The sequence below is a fragment of the Gigantopelta aegis genome, chromosome 6 (assembly GCF_016097555.1).
Source record: "Gigantopelta aegis isolate Gae_Host chromosome 6, Gae_host_genome, whole genome shotgun sequence".
NCBI lineage: Eukaryota > Metazoa > Mollusca > Gastropoda > Neomphalida > Peltospiridae > Gigantopelta > Gigantopelta aegis.
This window is the reverse complement of record NC_054704.1, coordinates 66,142,612-66,163,232: the sequence shown is the minus strand read 5'-3', so window position 1 is coordinate 66,163,232 and position 20,621 is coordinate 66,142,612. Positions and strand designations below refer to the sequence as shown.

At 32.2% G+C, this 20,621-nt stretch overlaps 1 protein-coding gene across 3 annotated transcripts in view; it reads left to right on the top strand.

Moving 5' to 3' along the window:
- LOC121375020 (B-box type zinc finger protein ncl-1-like) overlaps positions 1-20,300 on the top strand; it is a 40,415-nt gene extending 20,115 nt beyond the window's left edge. For all 3 annotated transcript variants that reach the window (XM_041502218.1, XM_041502217.1, XM_041502216.1), the window contains exons 6-13: positions 380-691; positions 1,823-2,225; positions 3,147-3,464; positions 5,090-5,183; positions 5,927-6,087; positions 6,393-6,581; positions 7,347-7,498; positions 10,874-20,300. In XM_041502218.1, the coding sequence (XP_041358152.1) occupies positions 380-691; positions 1,823-2,225; positions 3,147-3,464; positions 5,090-5,183; positions 5,927-6,087; positions 6,393-6,581; positions 7,347-7,498; positions 10,874-11,182 (1,938 nt within the window). In that variant the 3' untranslated portion in view covers positions 11,183-20,300. The remainder of the gene's footprint in view (positions 1-379; positions 692-1,822; positions 2,226-3,146; positions 3,465-5,089; positions 5,184-5,926; positions 6,088-6,392; positions 6,582-7,346; positions 7,499-10,873) is intronic.
- The last annotated feature ends 321 nt before the right edge of the window (positions 20,301-20,621 follow it).

The window sequence follows — 20,621 nt, the reverse complement described above, 5'->3', positions numbered from 1 at the left end:
ATTTATTTTCATTATGATGTCTTGGAGCCAGCATTTACAGCTTCCTCATAATAGTTCTCTCAAAATTGAAGCTCTAGATAAACATACAAAATAGTCACAGTATCGAATGTCTGAGGTATGAAAAACTAAGGAAATAGTTTTTGAGTGTTATAATTTGATTTAATTTTGGTTACACAAAAACTCACAGAATAATGCTAAATAAATTAAAGAAAACTAAATTAATATTTGTGTTTCTTTTTTGTTCAGCATATATAATTTTATACAGTTTAACTTTATTTAGAGTATATTTGGTAATACATGTAGTCTGTATTAAATTTAATGAAAACTTACATTTTACATTTTGTCCTAGAACTGATAATATTGGGCTTTTTTGTTTTAGGATGAAATCCTTGAAGAACTCGAGGAAACGCACTCACATCAAGAACTGACTATCATGGAAATGTTCCACAACGTTGGGAAAACTGTGGAAAAAATGGAAGATGGTTGCGACTTTACATCGCATGTTCTTGTAAATGGCAACAGTCTTCAGATTGTTCTTCTGAAGAAGCTTATCTCAACACAGCTTTTATCTCTGATCAACAACACACCTAAGCTAGATGTAGCCATCAATATTGAGTTTAAGACCGATTCAAATGTATTCACTGAAGCTGTGGGCAAGACATTTGGTTCCTTGGTCAAAGAAGATCCAAAGGCAAGTACTAGTAGTGTTAAAATATTTCCTGTACAACTTGAAGCTATGTTTTCATATGTACATTATTTGGTTCCATTTTCCATGAATCTGGGTTTTTTTTAAATCCTTGAATTTATCAAAATAATGTGTCTGCCATGTCAAATTTTCAATGCTATCCACGAACCGTGCATGCATTTGACATTTTGAGGGATATTTCACTGAAGCATAGAATGCCACAAGAAATGACGTCATACAGAAGAAAGCATCATCACCAATATGGGCAAGAAGTCTAAATTCTAAACTTTCGAAATTAATTACTTCACGAAAATGTATAAAAACAATCAACATGGACACATATTTGTCACTTCGGTGCGTACGTGGAAAACATACATGTGGAAACATAGCTTTAAGCCTGTTTCTGGTAGGATGTGATATTGTCTACTTTATGTTTTTGAGTGTGTTTTGTTTATTCTGTTATAAATGTCAATAAATAATGTTTTGAGACATTGGTATTTACAAGAACCACTTAAAAGTTCAGTTACCTCCTGGGAAGTATTTAAAGGAGATCAGCTAGCTAAAAGTTACTTGAGAAATTCTTATGCAGTAATTTTGGTCAGCTTTTCACCTCAAGATATGAGAAAAATAATGTGGCATTTCAAGCAAAAGTCCTGCACAAATTTCGCTTTAAAACGGGCACGGTCTGTCTGTCTGGAAATGTTTCTGGAGCACAACTTCAAAATCGTTCAAAATAGCTTCACAACCCCTGCAGTTGCCCACGGCAATCGGCAGTGCCATGGAGTTTTTAATTCTCCACAACGCGTTTTTTTTCCTTGGACTATATTCAGTTTTTTTGTCAATGGCATGTTTTTTTTGCCGTGGACATTTTCTTAATTGCAGGGGTTGCTTCATTAAACTTTGTATGTCTAGTATTGCCTTTTTATAAGAGAATTTTTTTTTGTTGATCTTTTTGTCTGTTGTGGAAACAAATAGCACAAGTCTAAAACTGGTTAAGATAACTTTTGGAATCTCTGTACACATATCAATCTAGTGGCGTTTGACTATGATGGAGTTTCATTTTCAATTTTGTTTTAAAACAAAAATGTTTTTCAGAAATTTGCACATGGTCTATATTTCCTTTTCTTATGATTTCAGGTTGAGGCTAGCATGTCTTTACATTCATCATTTGAAAATGAAGGATTCATATTGTCACATGGAGTCCTCAGCCCTGGCCATCCTATATTGCCACCAGTTCACTTGCCGGAGTTCATGTCAACGATGAGGGCAATTACTCCTGTCTCAATTAATGGCAGTATAGGAAATATTATGTCACTAGCCAGCATACCACCTCCATCCTCCATAGCCAGTTCGATTGCTGCTAATTTGCCACCACTTCCTGAAGGAGCAAATTTGTCGAGTAATTCTCACAGTCCTGTGAATTCTGATAGTGGCATATCTGTGGATGCTGGCAGCACTGGAAGTAACCAGGGTAATGCGATGATGAGCATGAACATAGCTGCATTGGCAAAATTAGGCGCTGTTGGATTCAACAGCCAAGGTTTGTTTATATGCATTCATTTTAGTGCAGCAAATTAATTATTGTGGTTCAGTGTACTAAAGGAAAGTCTGTTTCTTTAATGACACTAAAGTCAGTGTTTGGAACTTACCTTTCAAACCACTTTTAAAATGGAGGATAATAAACAAGTTACCAATCACAAGCTTTAGCGAAAATTATTTTACAGAGAACAAATTTTATAATAACTGGTAACTTGTTTGTTATTCTATTTATTACTTCAGCTTTTTGTGTCTCAAAATCTTTTATTTTCGATATACATACATGTACCTGTATATAGAAATGATGTAAACAACTTTACAGACTATTTCAAGTATTGCTATAGCTTTTTATTTTATTCACAATCACAGATATAAGTTCTATTTATTCTATTAAAAAAATATGTAATGAATTGTATTAATATAACATTTTATTACAAATTTAACATTAAACACTGGGAATGAATGAATGCAAACTATGTGACGTCATTATGTATGTTAGGCAAATCAGGATAATGTCATATTTAATACTGTCAGTCCTTGGGTTTGTAAGCGCCAAATCATCCAGAAACATTGCACCGGTGCATGATAATTTCTCAGTAGTATTTTTCTGGTTATGAGTGCCTCGTTGGGTAATAATCTATTATATGTGATGCAGATCATGACCAAAGCTTTCTTACTCGTTGTATTATGAAAGACACTGATGTAAAATAATATGGAGATGCCCTTTAAAGCAATGATTACTTTTGACCCATCTTGTGGTGATTACAGAGAGTCAGAAAAGAATGTTTATGTTTTAGTATATAATTTGAACAATTGAGAAACGGAACAAAGCCTGCATTCGTGAATCTTTATGATTCATGTATATGTTAAAAATAAACACTGATTTGATGCTAATTATTCTGTGTGAACTCTCTTATTTGTACAGGCCAGGTGACCCTAAATGGTCAGGTGGTTCAGGGTTTGAATTTGAGCAGCATCCCTCCACCCATTTCTTCAGCCCCCAACAGCAGGACGACTACACCTAACATGTTGCAGCAGGAGTCTGGACTGACGAGTATGCTGAATGTGAACACGTCGACCTCACGCAGTCAGAATCCAAACCTCGAGTCACTGGCAAACCTATTCAGCAGTCAGGCCACTCCACCCATCAATGGAGTAGGCAATCCATTGCTTGGCATGGGCACGTTTGGTAATCTGAACAACCTTGATAACATCAGTAGTCTGGACATGATCAGCCCATCAGGTATGAAGGAAATTATTTTGTCTTATTTTTTATAATTTTATTTGCAAAATTTTATGTAAACTGGAAAAAAAGTGCTTTTAGAGCTCTGTTTTAAAATATTGATGTTGTATCGTAGATGAACACTGGGGTTGATATAACACACAAACTGCCATTTTAGAGGTTATTGTTAAAGGTCAGCTACGGTGATACAAAAAATAAATAACGAGAGACGAATTCTGTTTACAAAAAAAAAGAGAAGAAGATTAGTCTTAAATCTTTTAGATTTTAAACCCCAAAAAACACCAGAAGTTGCCATGGACCATTGGATTTTATATTTCTCTGACCATGATTAAAAATTAACTTGCTACCAAGACCTTGTTACAGCAAAATGGTTTTTTTTTTTTTTTTTTTTAGTAATTTCAGTATATATTGAATAAAAGGAAAACTCTTTTGATTGTAACAAAAATATTTAATTTTTATGTGCAAATTATGAAAACATTGGTCATAAACTAAATAAAACGACAACACTTTTCCCCCTAATGAAGAACGTCATCTATTAATACAGGTAATCCTTCAGCAATTCTTTTTGGTAGCAGAATTGAATGTTGATGCCTTTATCAAATTAATTACATTATACAAATTATATTTAGATATGTTAACTTTTTGTTTGATAATGTCACGAGTTACAATAGAATTGCTGATAACTAAGGCAATTGTCGCTCAAAATGCTTTCCAATAATCCGTTTCACAAGCAGTTTTTGCCTTCTATCTTATTTCTAAAAATTGTTTCCGGTATATCCCAGAATTCTTGATTCGCATTTGTCACACATTTTCCGCATTTTAATTGAAGAACTTAAAATATTTTAAAATATTACTACATTTGTACTGACGTTGTAGACATGGCCATTTTACATTGGTGCGCACACCAGTAATGGAACAGCCAGTGATGCAAATGTTGTGAACTATTTAGACTGGCTCTCAGAGTGTCATTTGCTTTAACATGTAGCTTACAAACTAGTCTAGCGAATGTTAGAAAAAAATTACTGGCTGAACTTGCGCTTATTTATCGATGGAAGCGGCTGAGAAGTGAATAATTGTCACTAACTTAGAGTCAGGGTAATAAACATACCAGTATAAAACAGGTACATAATTTGTTTGGACTCTCTTATTTTGTATAGATTTAATAAAATAACTGTAAAATGATAGCAACTGTTCTAGAACTGCTTTTCAATTTCAAACATTTGCCTCCCAATTAAAATTTGAGAAGCAAAGATTGCTTTCCAATCAACAAAATGAATTTCAAGCCTTGGATAACTGTTTTTGAATTTTAATGATATCTGCAAAAACAAAAATGCTAATACACCAGTCCATGATTGTACTGTTATTAAACTGTATAATTTTCTATGCACAATAAAATTGTTACTGAGGTTTTGTTTGATCCCAAATGCATCTGACTTTGAAACGATTGTTGGACCTCTAAATTTGTTTACCATTCAAAATGGATCTGAAAAGGAAAGCCATAGGTCATTTTACCTGCAGCATTGTGTAACTGAATTGCATGTCGATTTACTACTTAACAGTACTAACTCTTCAATAACATGATACAGAGGTATTTTATTTACATTTTTGTTTGATTTACTTTACAGGAGACAGTGAAATCTCCACATTTGACCCTTCAAGTGTTAATCAGCCTTTCCCTCCAGTGCGTCGTGCAAACAAAATGAGTGCCATGCAGATAAGGTGAAACAACTTTTAGTTTTTATTATTAAGACTGTCCTAAGTTATTAGGCAGTGTAAATTATCTTCTGTTATAACTAGTGATAGGAATTTGTTGGATTTCAAGATTGATCATTTGTTATAATCGATTTGCATCAACCGATTAACTTTTGATTATATAATGGTTTAGCATTATATGAACTTAAAATAGATTTAAGTTTTAGGATTATGCACCTTTTGACTGTGTTCACTGCGATAGATGCTACAGATTAATTATACCTTTAACCTTTTGATAAAAAATTTGACAATCTCTAAAATAATGTTCATATGTAAAAGGGTGAGTATTATTTTTGTGGGGTTTTATAATTTTTATACGCCCATCTTTATGGTATGGCATTTTGTTTCTGGGGCATACCTTTCTTATTTGTTCATGTAGGATCATCAGATCTTGCATGCAAGTACAATTTGGAATGTCAGTGTGTCATGTGCTATAACTAGGTCACAGAGACCTACTTTTCATGCATTACTGCACATTAAAGAAAATTTGTTTGGATCATAAATTGTTTTGAGATTAAGATTATATATTTGAGTCCTGTATCAGCCATCACAACCTCTGAATTGTGTTGTATATGTTGTCAAATAAGATGAAAATTGTAACAAACCACATTGGAACATCATGCACTGAAGCTTGTAGGTTAATTTTGCTTTTAAAATGTCATCTCTTTGTGGGGGGTTTTAAAAATATAACTGTATTTTACTGTTTACAGGTGTAAATTTGGACAACTGGGTCCTGGTAAAGGACAGTTCAATTCGCCACATGGCTTTTGTCTTGGATTGGATGAAGATATAATTGTTGCTGACACCAATAATCATCGCATACAAGTGTTTGAAAAGACTGGAGAATTCAAGTATCAGTTTGGCATACCAGGTATTTATTTTTTCATTGAAAATGAGACAGATTTTTTCATCAGCATAGTGTTTTCATCTGAAATTGAATCTTATTTTCATATTGGTAATACAAAATTTGAAAACAAAATGTTTCCTGACAGGAAGAAAGTTAAACAGTTTTGTCATTTATCAAGTATCAAGAAAGAAATTAACAATACCAGAGAGAGCAAGTTCAATCAGATGTTTTTAAATGCATTACAACTTTATCAACTGAACATAGGGTTCTCATTTCCATTGGGTTCTCACTTCCATTGTGACTTCATTGTTTTAAAACTTGTTTTGTAGGTCGGGAGGAAGGGCAGCTGTGGTATCCAAGAAAAGTGGCTGTAATGAGAAGTAGTGGAAAGTTTGTTGTCTGTGACCGGGGAAATGAGCGCTCACGCATGCAGATTTTTACCAAGAATGGTCATTTTATCAAGAAAATAGCAATCCGCTATATTGATATTGTTGCTGGACTGGCAATTACTCAGCAAGGTACTAAACAGAATTACTGATTTTATTTTGTGAAATAGCTTTGATTAAATTATGCGAAAATGGTTCTGAACATTTTTGTTTGATTGTATAATTTTATTTTAAACTGGACATATGAAAATGGTTAGCTAATATCTTTTAAACTTGACATTCCATTTGTTATGACTATCCATAAAGAAATGTGAAGACATAACATAAGAATTAACACTTGCTAACCACATATAAACTACTGATATCAGATTCCACAAATAAATTTAAACTATAATGTATTTAGTGGTAACATTTATAAAACTATGTCCCATTTACAAACTGGGTCTATGTGTTAGAAAACTTTGGTGTATATATTACATCACTGCAGTTTAGAGCTGGGCAGTATACTGTATATACCATTTGTTATCTGTATCATGTCAATGCCAATTTACCATACCAAGCAAATTTCATAATACTGAAATTTTGGTATTGAAAACCCGAGTATATCAAAAATGTTGCTCAATATCGGTATTGGTATTATGTCAATACCGAATACTGTACTGATACCAAGGTAAATCACCCCCAAAATACCAATATTAATACCGTACCTCATATTTTAGTAACGCTTTTAAGGCTCGAAATTAGGATAATTATAAGACAATTAGTTTGGACCAGTAGGTGACATGTATTGCTGTAGTATACTCAGAATGCTTGTTTACTACTGGAATTTGTTAGTGATTAATATCATCCGATTGATCATATGGGAGCCTCGTTATGTTACTGTGTTTCTTGTTTCAGGTCATGTTGTTGCTGTTGACAGTGTGTCGCCTACTGTGTTTTGTATTGCCGAGTCCGGAGACCTCATCAAATGGTTTGACTGCAGTGACTACATGCGAGAGCCTTCTGATATTGCTGTCAGTGGAAAAGAGTATTTTGTTTGTGATTTCAAGGTTGGTATTTTGTAAAAAGTATATTATTTCATTGCAAGCTTGGCATCGAAGTAAGTAGAGAGCCTGGTAAACCATTTACAAGCTACCGTAAATTATGGGTCTGGTAACGTATATGTTATGACACTTTCATAAGTCTACAATTCTCATTATCTCGCCTTCATGTAAAATTCTTTAATCTCATTGGTTGTTTGCCGTTGGACAAATCCCTTATCCCCCTGTGGGCGGAGCCAAATTCTCTTATACCCCGTCTGTAATTTCCAAGTTTCCAGCCGCCCCAGTTAATGCTAAAGCAATAATTAGATTATAAATAACATTGATAATCAATCAAGTATACACAATTAATTTTATTTTTACTATAAAATACACTATTTCAATACTTTTAAAAGCTGCAATGTTGAACTCGGCCACCTAATTACGGTCGTGGTGTTATTGTATTAATGCGCGATCAGCATTTCTGATAAAAAAAAAGTGTTGTTTTTTTTTTTTGTTCTTTTTTTATTAATATCTGTTTCAGACAATTTCGTATTACAAACATTTGAAGTTAAAAACTCGTTTATCGATGGAACTATTTTTCGTCACTGGCAAGTGCTTTCGTTCGCGTCTGCGTGGTACGGCTCCTCCGTTAATAAATTGTTAACAATTATTGTCTGGCGTTATTTTAATTATTTGGCTATATGGTTTAACATGTCGGCAAGATAAATTCGTTGTAGAAGCATCTCTCAGGGTATATGGCTTTTTATGTACCCTCTGTGTGCTCTTTTACCCCCTCGCCTTCGGCTCGGGGTAAAAGAACACACAGAGGGTACATAAAAAGCCATATACCCCTCGTGATGCTTCTACAACTTATATTATCCCTTCATAGATAGGCTGATATTTTGTTATTCATTCATATCACAGTTCTCGTACTGATAGTTGTGTATGTGATTTATAGTTATAACAGTAAAAGCGTCATTAAAATTTAGGTCAGTGACCATCCATAAGGTAGGAGTTTGGGCATTACCGTATTTTTCGGCATATAAGCCGCTACTTTGTTACTGTGAATTGCAAGGTGCGTTTTATAAAACGGTGCACTTTATTTATGAATTTTACAGTAACCGCTGTGCATATAAACCAGGGCCCATATTTTCGAAGCTATCTTAGCCTACGAAATCGTGAAATCATCGTAAGCTATGACGTCACTATGGCGTGCGCTGTAGTGACGTCACAACCTATGACGGTTTTACGATTTCGTAGCGCTAAGATGGCTTCGAAAATAGGGCCCCAGAACTTTTTTTTTCATTCTTATAATAATAATAATAATAATAATATAGCATACCAAATGACTGGGACTGAAGTATTACAATGGAATGGCTCTTTATTAATAGTCTAGTCAGGCTAGAAACTACATCACTTGTGTATTGTTGTACTTACAGTTTCAAAAATGGTATCGTCCGCGAACTTTCTTAGTTTGATTTCTGTAACATTTATTGTTAGTAGTGCATCAGATGTGTTTGTCAGATGTTCTAAAATGAAGTAACTTTCCTCATATTATACAAAGTAGTGTTGTTATACTTTGTAGTAAACACACCCAACTTGCATGTTCAATATTGCAGATAAAAAGCCAGTGGCAGCCTGAACAATGTCACGTGATACAATTACAATGTCATGGCCACTTGCAACAGCCGGACCTTAACAAGGACATCAAAACAGTTTCTTGATATCTTTAACACCACTGTTTTTAACCTGTTTGAAATGTTTTTAATTAATATATCAAAATTTAAGTTTAGTACGAAGCTTGCGAATTAAAATCACATAATCGGAGTACCTGTAGGGTGTATACTACCAAATCAAATCCCATAGACGACAATAGTAATATATGCGGCTAAAACTCCTACCTGCAACGTATCAACCGACATAAACGCCACGGATATAAATACTACCACCCCTTACACTTAAAGTGAATCAGAAAAAAATGGGGGTCAAGCTGCTCATTTCTGAGATAACGGGTAGCGTCTATGACTGCCCTAGTTTCGCACAAAATTCGAGTACTGTTTTTTTACAGGTACCTCATACATGTTTCAAGCACATGGCTACTTGACACATTGGTACTAGATGAAATAAAATTGCACATTTATTTTACCCAGATGAAACTATTATTTTTTACAACCAACACACTCACATTTATAACCAATTACAGGACTTGTGGTGTTCACTTCTTTATCAAAAGTTGGGTGCACCTCGAACTTTGACCTAGCCAGAAGTTATTTGGTATAGTACTACCTGTAATGTTTGTATTAAATGTCGACATTTCCAATCTAATTAGCCCACTAATTTATACAGAGCATAACATTGTTGTAATGTATTTCGTTATATTACATGTAATTATACATGTATAATTCTCGTCAAATATATATATATATATTTTAACGGCCGTCATTTAAAAGTTATAAAACAATGTCGAAACTGTAAACGATCGATAGGACTGTGCTTAGTTTCGGTTCACTGCCACTCCAGCTTGACTGGACCTCATTTGAATATGTAATTTTTGCACATGGCACGCTAGTTAGATTACAGAGAAACGCGTGTTTTGCAATTGAGGAAGTCAATCTACTAGTAATTTTCACTTGTGCCTCTTTTTGGGGGTTCACGCTTTGTAATCATACTGGGACAAATAAAATATTATCATGTTGTTTTTTTCTTTGCAACTAATGCAATATTACAAAATTAGCATTATCAAGTTCTTGTTCATATTTTCTTAAAAATAGCGGGGTTAATTTGTCAACGGTGTTTTGTTTACGAAACTTTCCCATTACGTGGAATGAAACTGAAAGCAACACAATCAACAATTATTTATTGTTTGAATTTAAGGGAGAATGGATCTCTTTATTATTATTAAATACAAACAATAATTAACTGTAATTAAGATTGTGGCTTTATTTTAAATGCAGCTTATTTAAAGGTGTGGTTTATGTACGAACAAAGGTCGGAACTTGGTCTAAAAACAAGGGGTGCGGTTTATACACCAGTGCGTGTAATAAGCCGGAAAATACAGTACTTAAGAAGAGTGATCATGGGTTAGGTTGGCTGACAATTAAAAGAAATATATATATATATATATATTGGTATAAAATGTTAAAGCTTGGTTTAAAGACACCAGTATAATACCAGTGGTGGAGCACTGGTTGGAACGAAAAAATGGCCCAATGGGTAAAATTCTAGACTGACCATGCATCAAGCGAGCACTTTACCACTGGGCTACGCCCTACCCTACTAGTGGGGGGGGGGGGGGGTTGGGGGTCAAATGACAGTGAATAGGTATGTGGTGTATTGTTTTCTTCTGGTGGTTGTAGAATATAAGCTTGTACAAAAAGATCATAAAACACTTTTCCTTTTTAGGGCCACTGCGTTGTAGTTTTCAATGAAGATGGGCAGTTTGCACGCCGAATTGGTTGTGAAAACATCACAAATTATCCCAATGGTATCGATATCAGTGATGCAGGCGATGTCCTTATTGGCGATAGCCATGGCAACAGGTTTCACGTTGCCGTTTTCCAGCGAGATGGATCACTCATAGGTGAATTTCAGTGCCCATATGTGAAAGTGAGTCGCTGCTGTGGTTTGAAGATCACATCGGAGGGCTACATTGTCACCCTTGCCAAGAATAATCACCACGTGCTGGTACTGAACACTTTATATATCACTTAACTCATGTGCCAATGTTACCTCCTTACTGAGGGCTTTTATTATTGGATCCCTTAACTTCCTTTAGTTTATATTATAATTATGTTTACAGTTTACCCTTGTATTGTTAATATATATTTTTTGTCACATGATTATACTAAATGCAAAGTGATGATTGACATTGGTAATCTCGCTGTTGACATGAGTTAGCTTTTTGAAGCACTATATATATAAATACATATATATGATTATATATTATACATAAGTATACTTATACTATGTAGTCAGATTGTTAACAGTTTCCAGATTTTATTATCACCATCTGACAGTGGGTGGGTTGCAGTGTAACCATAATAAGTTGTGGTCTCCAATTGCCAATCCATATATACATATGCAAATTTGCTTATTTCTAGTCACATATACTCAGTCTTAACATGACCATATTTTTTTTCTTAGTTTATATTCAGAATTTGTTTAGTTTTTTGTTTTTTTTTAAATTATAATTTTTATAATTTTTTTCTTTTAGCTGTGCCTTAAGGGATTATTATTATAACTTTTTTTTTCTGTGTTCATAGTTTGAGAAGCTTTACATAAAAAATAATAGTATATTTTCTGGTGATGTTGACCAATACTGTGTTAGTTGTATTACTTTAATTATTTGTCACTTTTTAGCAGTTATTTGCATATGCTATTATTTAGAAGCGAAAATTGCTCATGCGACATGCATTTGTATACAAGACCATTTAATACTTCTACCCACCATACTTATATAGTGTATGCATCTAATCAAAAAATTGTTGATTATTTACTGTTAATTTTTCATATATATTAGTTATACGATTGAGTAACCTTAGGGCTCTTAAGGAGAACGGAAGACTGTGAATATTTAGTTTTTCAAAGGTATTCCAGAATTATATTTTATCCAGCAAATTTTTTGAGTGCAGTTTAATGATGGAGAAAGTGCTGCTCCCTTTTGAGCACATTTTCACTACCACATATTTAGTCTTTGAGGTTACGTGTTACAAGCCTTTTCAGAGACAATAATCTAGTTTTAGAATCACAACGACTTTTTTTCATTCACTTTAACAGTGTTCATGTTCTTTCAATTCCAGTTTTGAATTTAACTTGTAATATTTCAAGAAAGTTTAATTTTGAGATGTTTTATTATTGCCAACTTTAAATTTTTTGAAATGTTTGCATTTAGTGTTTGGAAATTAATTTTGTCGTTTATCGATTTACTTTTGAAAATAATTTTTGTGAGATGGATGCCAGATTAGAAGTTTTCATCTAGATATGTTAAGATACAGGTTAAAAAAATTCTGTTATCTATTACAACTCCTGATGTGTTTGTTTCTGGTAATTTAATCTGCATATGAAATGCTTTTTGGGGAAATACATTTATACAAAATAGGAAGTTACTACAATAGATGGTAAAAACACAATAATGTTTTATCGGATAAAGCATTTAGGGAATTGTATGGGGTTTTTTTCACCTGAAGTCATAATTGAATAAAACAATATATATATATATATATATATATATATATTATTTCTGACATTTAACAGAAACTTGCAGTTGTTTCTTTTGTTAAAGAAATATATATATTGGTTGCAAGGCAAACATTTAAGATATCAAAGAAGTGTCTAAATGTCTTCACAATAGTATAATCTCAATATACTCGTCATGAAATTTGTTTAACATTCAGTTGTATGTTTAAAGAAACCATATGTGATGTGAGATTTTTTATGTTAAGAGTGGTTATGGATTTGGTTATTTTGGCAACAGATTATTTTTTATCATCCAATTCATACAAAAATATCTACTGCCTTATTTGCTATATAATTGCCAGAAACAAACCATCTTGGAGTTAATAAATTTACAACACTTGCATTTGTTATGAAGGATCCATATTTATTGGTTTAGTAGCATATTTAGGACTTAATTATCAAATTATGTTTAGTTAGTCTGTCAAAAAATTACCTGTACTCACTACATGGAATTCAGATATTTATTGTGTGTATGTACTTAGCAACACTGCACTGAACAATATGGTTTCTTCGTGTCAAATGTATGTGTTGTAAGATATTTGATTGAGGTCAAACCAGTTATTGTTGATGGCTAATTTTGAGTGTTGTTACGTTACTAAGACAGTTTTTTGGGGGAGTCCTTCTCCCACTGCACACAACATGCTGGAGCCAGGGAATTGTTATACGTATATCATTTTTGGTGCTCTAACTGTATGTATTGCTATTAAAGCTTTTAGTTTAATTATTATGCGATAATGTTTTATTTTGTTTGTGATTGACAACTTACCATTAAGGGAAGAAAACAAACGTTTTGACAATAGTGTGGACAATAGAACGGGCCTGTATTAACATTTAAGTTATTATTTTTGTTTTTGGTTTTAACATATCTTTGAAAGGGGTATTCAGGCGACATTTTAGTGGCAAATTAAAGATATTAATATGTTTAGTGGTTGTTTTGACCAAAGAACCAACACACAGCTAGTGCTGTTGTCCACATACGGTATAGTTGTGCACTACTTTACAAGTTGCCTGTCCAGTATTTAGCACAGTCATTTTAACCCTTTGGTGGTAGGTTAAGAACTGTGGACAATAGGCGTTTCTTTTATTTGGTATTATTCTGTATTATTTTTGAAAAACTTTTCTATTAATTACACTTTTCATATACAATTATATATATATATATACATGTATATTTAATTGATGTTTTGCAATGTTATTTTTCCTAAAATTCTGCTAATGTTTTGATTATTTGCCAATATGTTGATTTAAAAAAATAAATATGCAGCAATGCCCAATAATTCTGTTTTAATACTTACATTGTACATGCACTAGCCATGTTGTATTATTCCAATATCCGGTTTGGGCCTCTATCAATAATAGTTTTTCACTGATTAATGTTTTACAATGTTTGAAGAGATTCTCAGTTTTGATGTTGATATATATTAATATTTTATTGAAAACGTTTGGGCTGCTTTGTTCCAGTTAGCACTGAATGTTGACTTTCTGGGGTTTTTTCTATTGAAAAAAATGATTATTATTTTTTTTGTTTTGATTTGAAGCATGTGCTTTTTTATTTTTTGCCATTCCCTAGTTTATGTTAATATTTTTTGGAAAATCACATTGCAATGATATATACAATTATTAAAGAGTATAACAAGTGTATTGTTATTGTACACTTGTTCTACTTTGAATATGAATTCCCTGATGGCTGCACAGTGTTTGTTATGCAAATAAGGCTATATATTAGTAGGTTTAAGCCTATAGGGGTCGGGAAGTAAAGGACTTCAAGCACTTTGTTTTTCTTGTGAAAGTTGCACTTTCTAAACTTAATATTTTCATATTGGTGTTGACAATTTGTGTGTTTTTTCAATTTATATATTATTTATTTTTCTTATTTGTGTTCTATAAAACTTATTTTGTTGGATTTTTTGGAGAGAAATGTAAAGCCAAAATACAGTACATATATACACTTAAAGAATATTTTTTTACAGGTTAACAGGTTTCATCTTGTTCAGTTGTTTTGACAAAACTAATTTACTGTTGTCAAACAAGCTTATAAACATTTAGATCCGTATGTTTTTCCAGTGGAGAAAGATTTGCAACATGAGCTTATTATCTATAATTAGTAGCATTCAGTTGGCATGTATATTATCTATATCTCATAGCAGTTTGTTGACTTTAAATTTTTAAAAGGCTAGTGACAGTTAGGTGCTAGGACTATCTCTGAGTGGTCAGAAAATGTCTCCACATTCTCTCAAAAAGGCAAAACCCTTAGTTATTTTCCAACAAAATATCATCTGTTAAACACTAATTTTTGTTAACAAATTAAAAAAACAAATTCGCCAATTGTTCTTGACATTCGCAGTTGGCGAATATGGCCGAGCTAGCCTGGGTGCAATCATTGAACCTGTTACAAAGAGTAATAATCAATCTCTGCGTATTGCTATTAAAATTTTCCAGTAGTTTGGATTTAAACACAAACACTAATCTGTTGCATATATTGTCGTACTGTTTGCTTAACTATATTAACTTGCACATGAAATTAAACTGAATGATGCATACCTTTAGTAAATATTCTATAAGCTTGCTGCTAACTATTTAAGTCCAGCTATGACACCGAGTGATCTCATTACGCTAATCAGGCTGTGCTGAACTACCACACAAACCATTTTAACCAATGTTGAATATTTTTATACTCTTAAATTTTCTACATATTCACAATTACCTGTAAATTGTATTCTTATAGGTTAGGTTGGGTTAACGTTTAGTTAAAAGTCCTACTTGCCTTTGTAAGGTTTGTAACTATTGAATCCCTACTGGATGATTTTTGTATTTAGTATGGATGTTGATGAAGTGATAGTTATCCACTGCACAAGCCCAGTCCCAGGTCACTTCCCTATCCACTTCGTTAAAAGCTGTCTAGCACTTGTATGGATTTAATTATCTTTACAGGATTCAGGATATAATATAAAGAGACATCACACTTTGCCATTTAGGTTTGGGAAGGGGTATGAAGGTTTTGACTTAATAGACTATTAGATAGAGGGTTTTTTTGTTGGTTTTTTTTATTTCGACACCAAGACATTGTAAATCTGAACCTTTAATGGACAGTTTATTGACATGACCTTTGAAATAACATTGTAGTGGCAATTTTTGACAGTCTTTCGATAATGCAGACAGTTTCTTAAAATGTGCCTTTTTTAATTCCCAAAGTAAAAGGTTTGTAACTTTTGGCAGTTATTTTATATAAGGACTACATTTGTTAAAGTTCTTAGGTTGTCTTTTTATTAATATAAAATACAATATTAAAATTTAGTATCATAACCATGATTATATTAAAATTATATATAGTTGAGTTAGTGGAATAATGGGTTTTCTTCTCTGGTTTTTATGTGCATCGACTGTAGCATCATTTGAGATAGAAATGTTTAACTGTTGCAAGTCCTGTTCAAAGCATAGTTGACTTCAAGTGGGACATTCTTGGGTTAACAATATTTATTTAGTTGCACATATTTGTTCTATTTAGTTGCACATAATCATTCTAAACTCTGTGAACAAGATGCAGAATACAATCGTTTTAACCTTATTTCGACACAATCTGTTTGTTTTAAAACGTCTGTGCCTATATAATGTAGATCAGTTTGTTGGTTCTTGCACTGATATCAGTATTTCCAGTATCCACCATAATGATCTATCTGATAGAAATTATATTTGTGATAAATATTTTTGGACCTTTTTATTATTTTAATGAATATTCAGTTTGCAAAACCTGACCACGTTAGTTGACATTTTCACTAATATGTTTTTATTAGTCCGGGGCCATCCATAAAGTACATATATATATGCTGTCTGGGATATTTTATTCCCTCTCCACCAGACACCTTCCGTAAATTTAATCTTTTCGCCCCTCCCCCATGTACAGGTGTGCATTGATGTATGCTGAAAAGTACATTGGATATTAGGAGCTTAAATTGCATATATTTCACTCAATAATTTTATGACATTCAAGAAATAAGTTAAATCTGTTTTATTGTTTTAAACAAATTTAACATATGATTGGGATTTAAGAGTCTTTCTTCTAGAGTGGTATTTAACTGGCTTTATTTTATAACAATTGCATATATACGTTCCTCCTCCATACACTTCATTTGTAATACCTACCCCCAAACCCTCCCATCCCCACCCCACCCCCTGGATGTACACATTTAATGAATATCCCTCAATAGTTTAATTTCAGGGATGAGGATAAAAATAAATCTGATGTCAAGAGCTGTTTCAAAAAAGAATTGATACCACCATAGACATTTATTTATTACAGTATTTTTTATTTCCATTTACCAGGTATAAAAATTTAAATGGTAATGCAGATATCATAATTGCTTTTTGTCGATGTATGATGTCAAATACAAGTTTAATAATTAAAAAGAAGTTTTTTGTTTGTTTGTCTCTTCCTTAAAGGTTAACTTGATAAAATTAGCTAAGAACTATACGTTTTAATTTATTTTACTGTATGCTTTATATTACCAATAAGAAGTAAAAATTGTTATGCCTACTTTTGCTTTCATATGAGCAATGCAAAGCAACTTTAAAATACCTATGGTAAACGTGCCAAACTATTCAAAAACAAGGATGACATTGTTATTCATACATGACGTCTTTCTTTATTGTTTTCAGTACATCACTACACAGCTGCATTCAGGGGAAATTGTACAAATTAAGTCACTATTCAAGATGTTAACTATGGTATTTTTCCTTTTAACTAAAATGCAATTTAATGCAGTGTTGTCCATCTTCCTTTTTTTTTTTTTAAATATAATTTAAATAGCCTTTATTGGGGTGGGGGTGGGGGGGGGGTCATCTCTTGATATTTGACTTCAACTTGGCAACACATGCTTCAAACAATGACATGACCATCAGTAGACTATACTTAATTTTGGGCGTAATATTTATTTTTAATGTGTTTGCATTTTAGATATCACAATTATTTGTCTGGTTTTAACTTTATTATAAAGTTAACCTTTAATGACTTTCCAGATTTATTCCAGAAAAAACATACACAGTTACACAAAGTTAAGATAAAAAATATGCAAATTGGTTTGTCGTAAGTGCAACAAATTGAAATACACATTGTACCTTTTTATGTACATGTATAGTGCCAACATATTTTTCTTTCAACCCATTTTGTGATTCTTAATATTTTCAGTTTACTTTTACAAAATAATGTGTAATCTTAACTTTCCGTCTAAAAACGTTAGTTATTTTGTGCACATGAAATCAAATATTTTGCACAATATTCTTGTGCAAACCCATTTATTATTAGCTTTACATTGATCATTTTATGATTAGCTACTACTTATTTACTATATACTTTAATTTTAATGTTTATTTACAAGTTGAGTTTGTTTTTAACAATTGATTTTATTTGTGGCATATATTTTTGCTTTTCTGACCGTTCAGCAGCAGCAAATTTGGTTGAACATGCAATGGAAGAATTTTGTCTACTTATTGCTCAAAAATTTATTATGTTAGTTTTGCATTCTTTTTGTTTTTTTAAAGTTACAAGTTGGAAAAGGTATTGCTACATGTATGTAAGCAAGGAAACAGTTATATATTTATTTAGAAAACAATAATACTGATAGTGCCTTATTTCTAATAATAAAACAATCTTGTTTTTATATATTTATACATATTTATGTAATACACTGCATTTATTTTGAGGTCTTTTTGACATTTATAAATTCAAGTTTATCTACCTATTAATTTTTTCCTTTCTTTTTCTTTTCCTCCCATTTTTCTCCCATTCCCGTAGACTTGGTATATTGCACTAAACAATCTGGGGCCTAATTCACAACGCTCTCTTGAGCTTTCTTAACCAACTTTGCATCGTCCTTGCATGTCTTTTTGCATTGCACTGTGAGATCGCAGAGTTGCAAGAGTTTACTGAATTATGCCTCAAATGTGTGTGAACCTAGTTAAAGCGAACAAAACTACCTATTCAAACCAGGTGTAATAATTTCCAAAAACATTTGCATTTAAATAATATTATTAATAATCAAATATAAATTAGTGAATCATTGAATACTAGATGGTATTTTAAAAAACACCACCTCAATTTGGCCATTTCATGGTGCATGTATGTCTGGTGGGGGTGGAGGAGGAGGGGTGTGGGCAACAAAAATATATTTTCAGAACTTTGGGGTGTTAATTTATTAATTGTATTTTTGTATTTACACACTAATGTAAATGACATGCTAGTTTGCTGATGTAAGATTCTTACTGTCCACAATTTGTATAATAATTTAAACAATTTTAAATTATAAATAAAGCTGCATAATAGAATTTTTATGCTTCAAACAATGACATGACCATCAATAGACTATACTTAATTATGGGCGTAATATTTATTTTTAATGTGTTTGCATTTTAGATATCAGGCTTCAAGTTTAGCCAGATTCAGTGCTTTCCTAAATTCCAGATTTTGGGTTGAAAAATATTTATAATATATAATTTTCACATTTCTAGCGTATTCCTAAAAAATAATAATATTTGTGTTTTAAATCCCAAAATTCAATGTCTGAAATATTTTTCTAGATAGGGGATGGGAGAAAAATGTTACTTATTTTTTAAATATTTGATAGGAATATTTTACTTTATGATTAATGGATTTTGTTTTGATATCGAATTTTGACATCTGAAAGTGAAATATTCCTATTAATATATTATCTGAACAATTCTTTTATTCCTGCCAGGTGCATAATAATAAAACCATAAAGTATTTGATCACTGTAAAACGGTTTCCATTTAATGTAATGTATGCTAGTATAGACAGGCATGCAAAATATGCACAATCATTACATATATATATATATATATATATATATATATATATATATATATATATATATATATATATATATTGTGTGTGTGTGTATATATTTATATATACTCATTTTAGTGCTTACATACGGGTGTTTGTCCTTGATTTTAGTCTGTTGGCTTTCTTTTCTCTATAATTAGATTTTATTTAAACAATAGTTAATTTTTCTGTAATTTTAATGTTTGTTTTTTTTCTTTAAATGTTATTTGCACAAGTGTTGTTAATGCTGGTGATCCCTTATTATTATCACTAAACTGCTGGCAAGATTCCAAAAGAAAAATCAGTATGTGGACCAACCTGTTTTTATCTTTATTTACAAACGTGTTTTGCCATTTTGTCTAAATGATACGGGCTAAAACTGTAATGAGGTTAGTTTATTTGATATGCTGAATTTACATTACAAATCAACTGTTTGTAAACAATGTAAAAACAGGTTGAAGCGAAGTGGATTATATACCAGTAATTGGCATTAAACTTAATTTTTCATGTATATCGGCATCAGACTAGGCTTTCTAACTTTCAAACATAATGTGTAGCATATCAACCTGTGTTGTGTTGCTTGTCCCACCCTTTTATGAGATAATCTTCCAGTTGCCACTGGCAGCCAGAGGGGAATTCAGTAATGATATACACAAGTATTCATATACATATATTACTATTTTTGGAGGAGTCATCTGCGATTTCTTGAATGTTTATGTGAAGGAATTGTATGCAAAGTGGAATAAAGGTGTTCTTTCATTCTGTGTTTTGTTATAATTTACAAAGACTAGATTACAGTACGAGTATGTAATGCCATAAGATGCAACTATATTTTATTCATTTTAGCACTACTAATGTATTATGATATAGCTGTTGTAAAACCTATGTTTTTTCTAAAGTGGGTCAGATCATATATGGTGAAACCTCTCTAAAGGTTATTCACCACCATTAATTACTCACATGCAGTTAATACAACAACACGCCAAATGGTTGTGTGTTGCCTAAAGAGATACCAAGTAAAAAGTGCAGTGTTAAAGAGTCCAGGAAAAACTGTTTTGAGGGAATTATGGTTTACCGAGG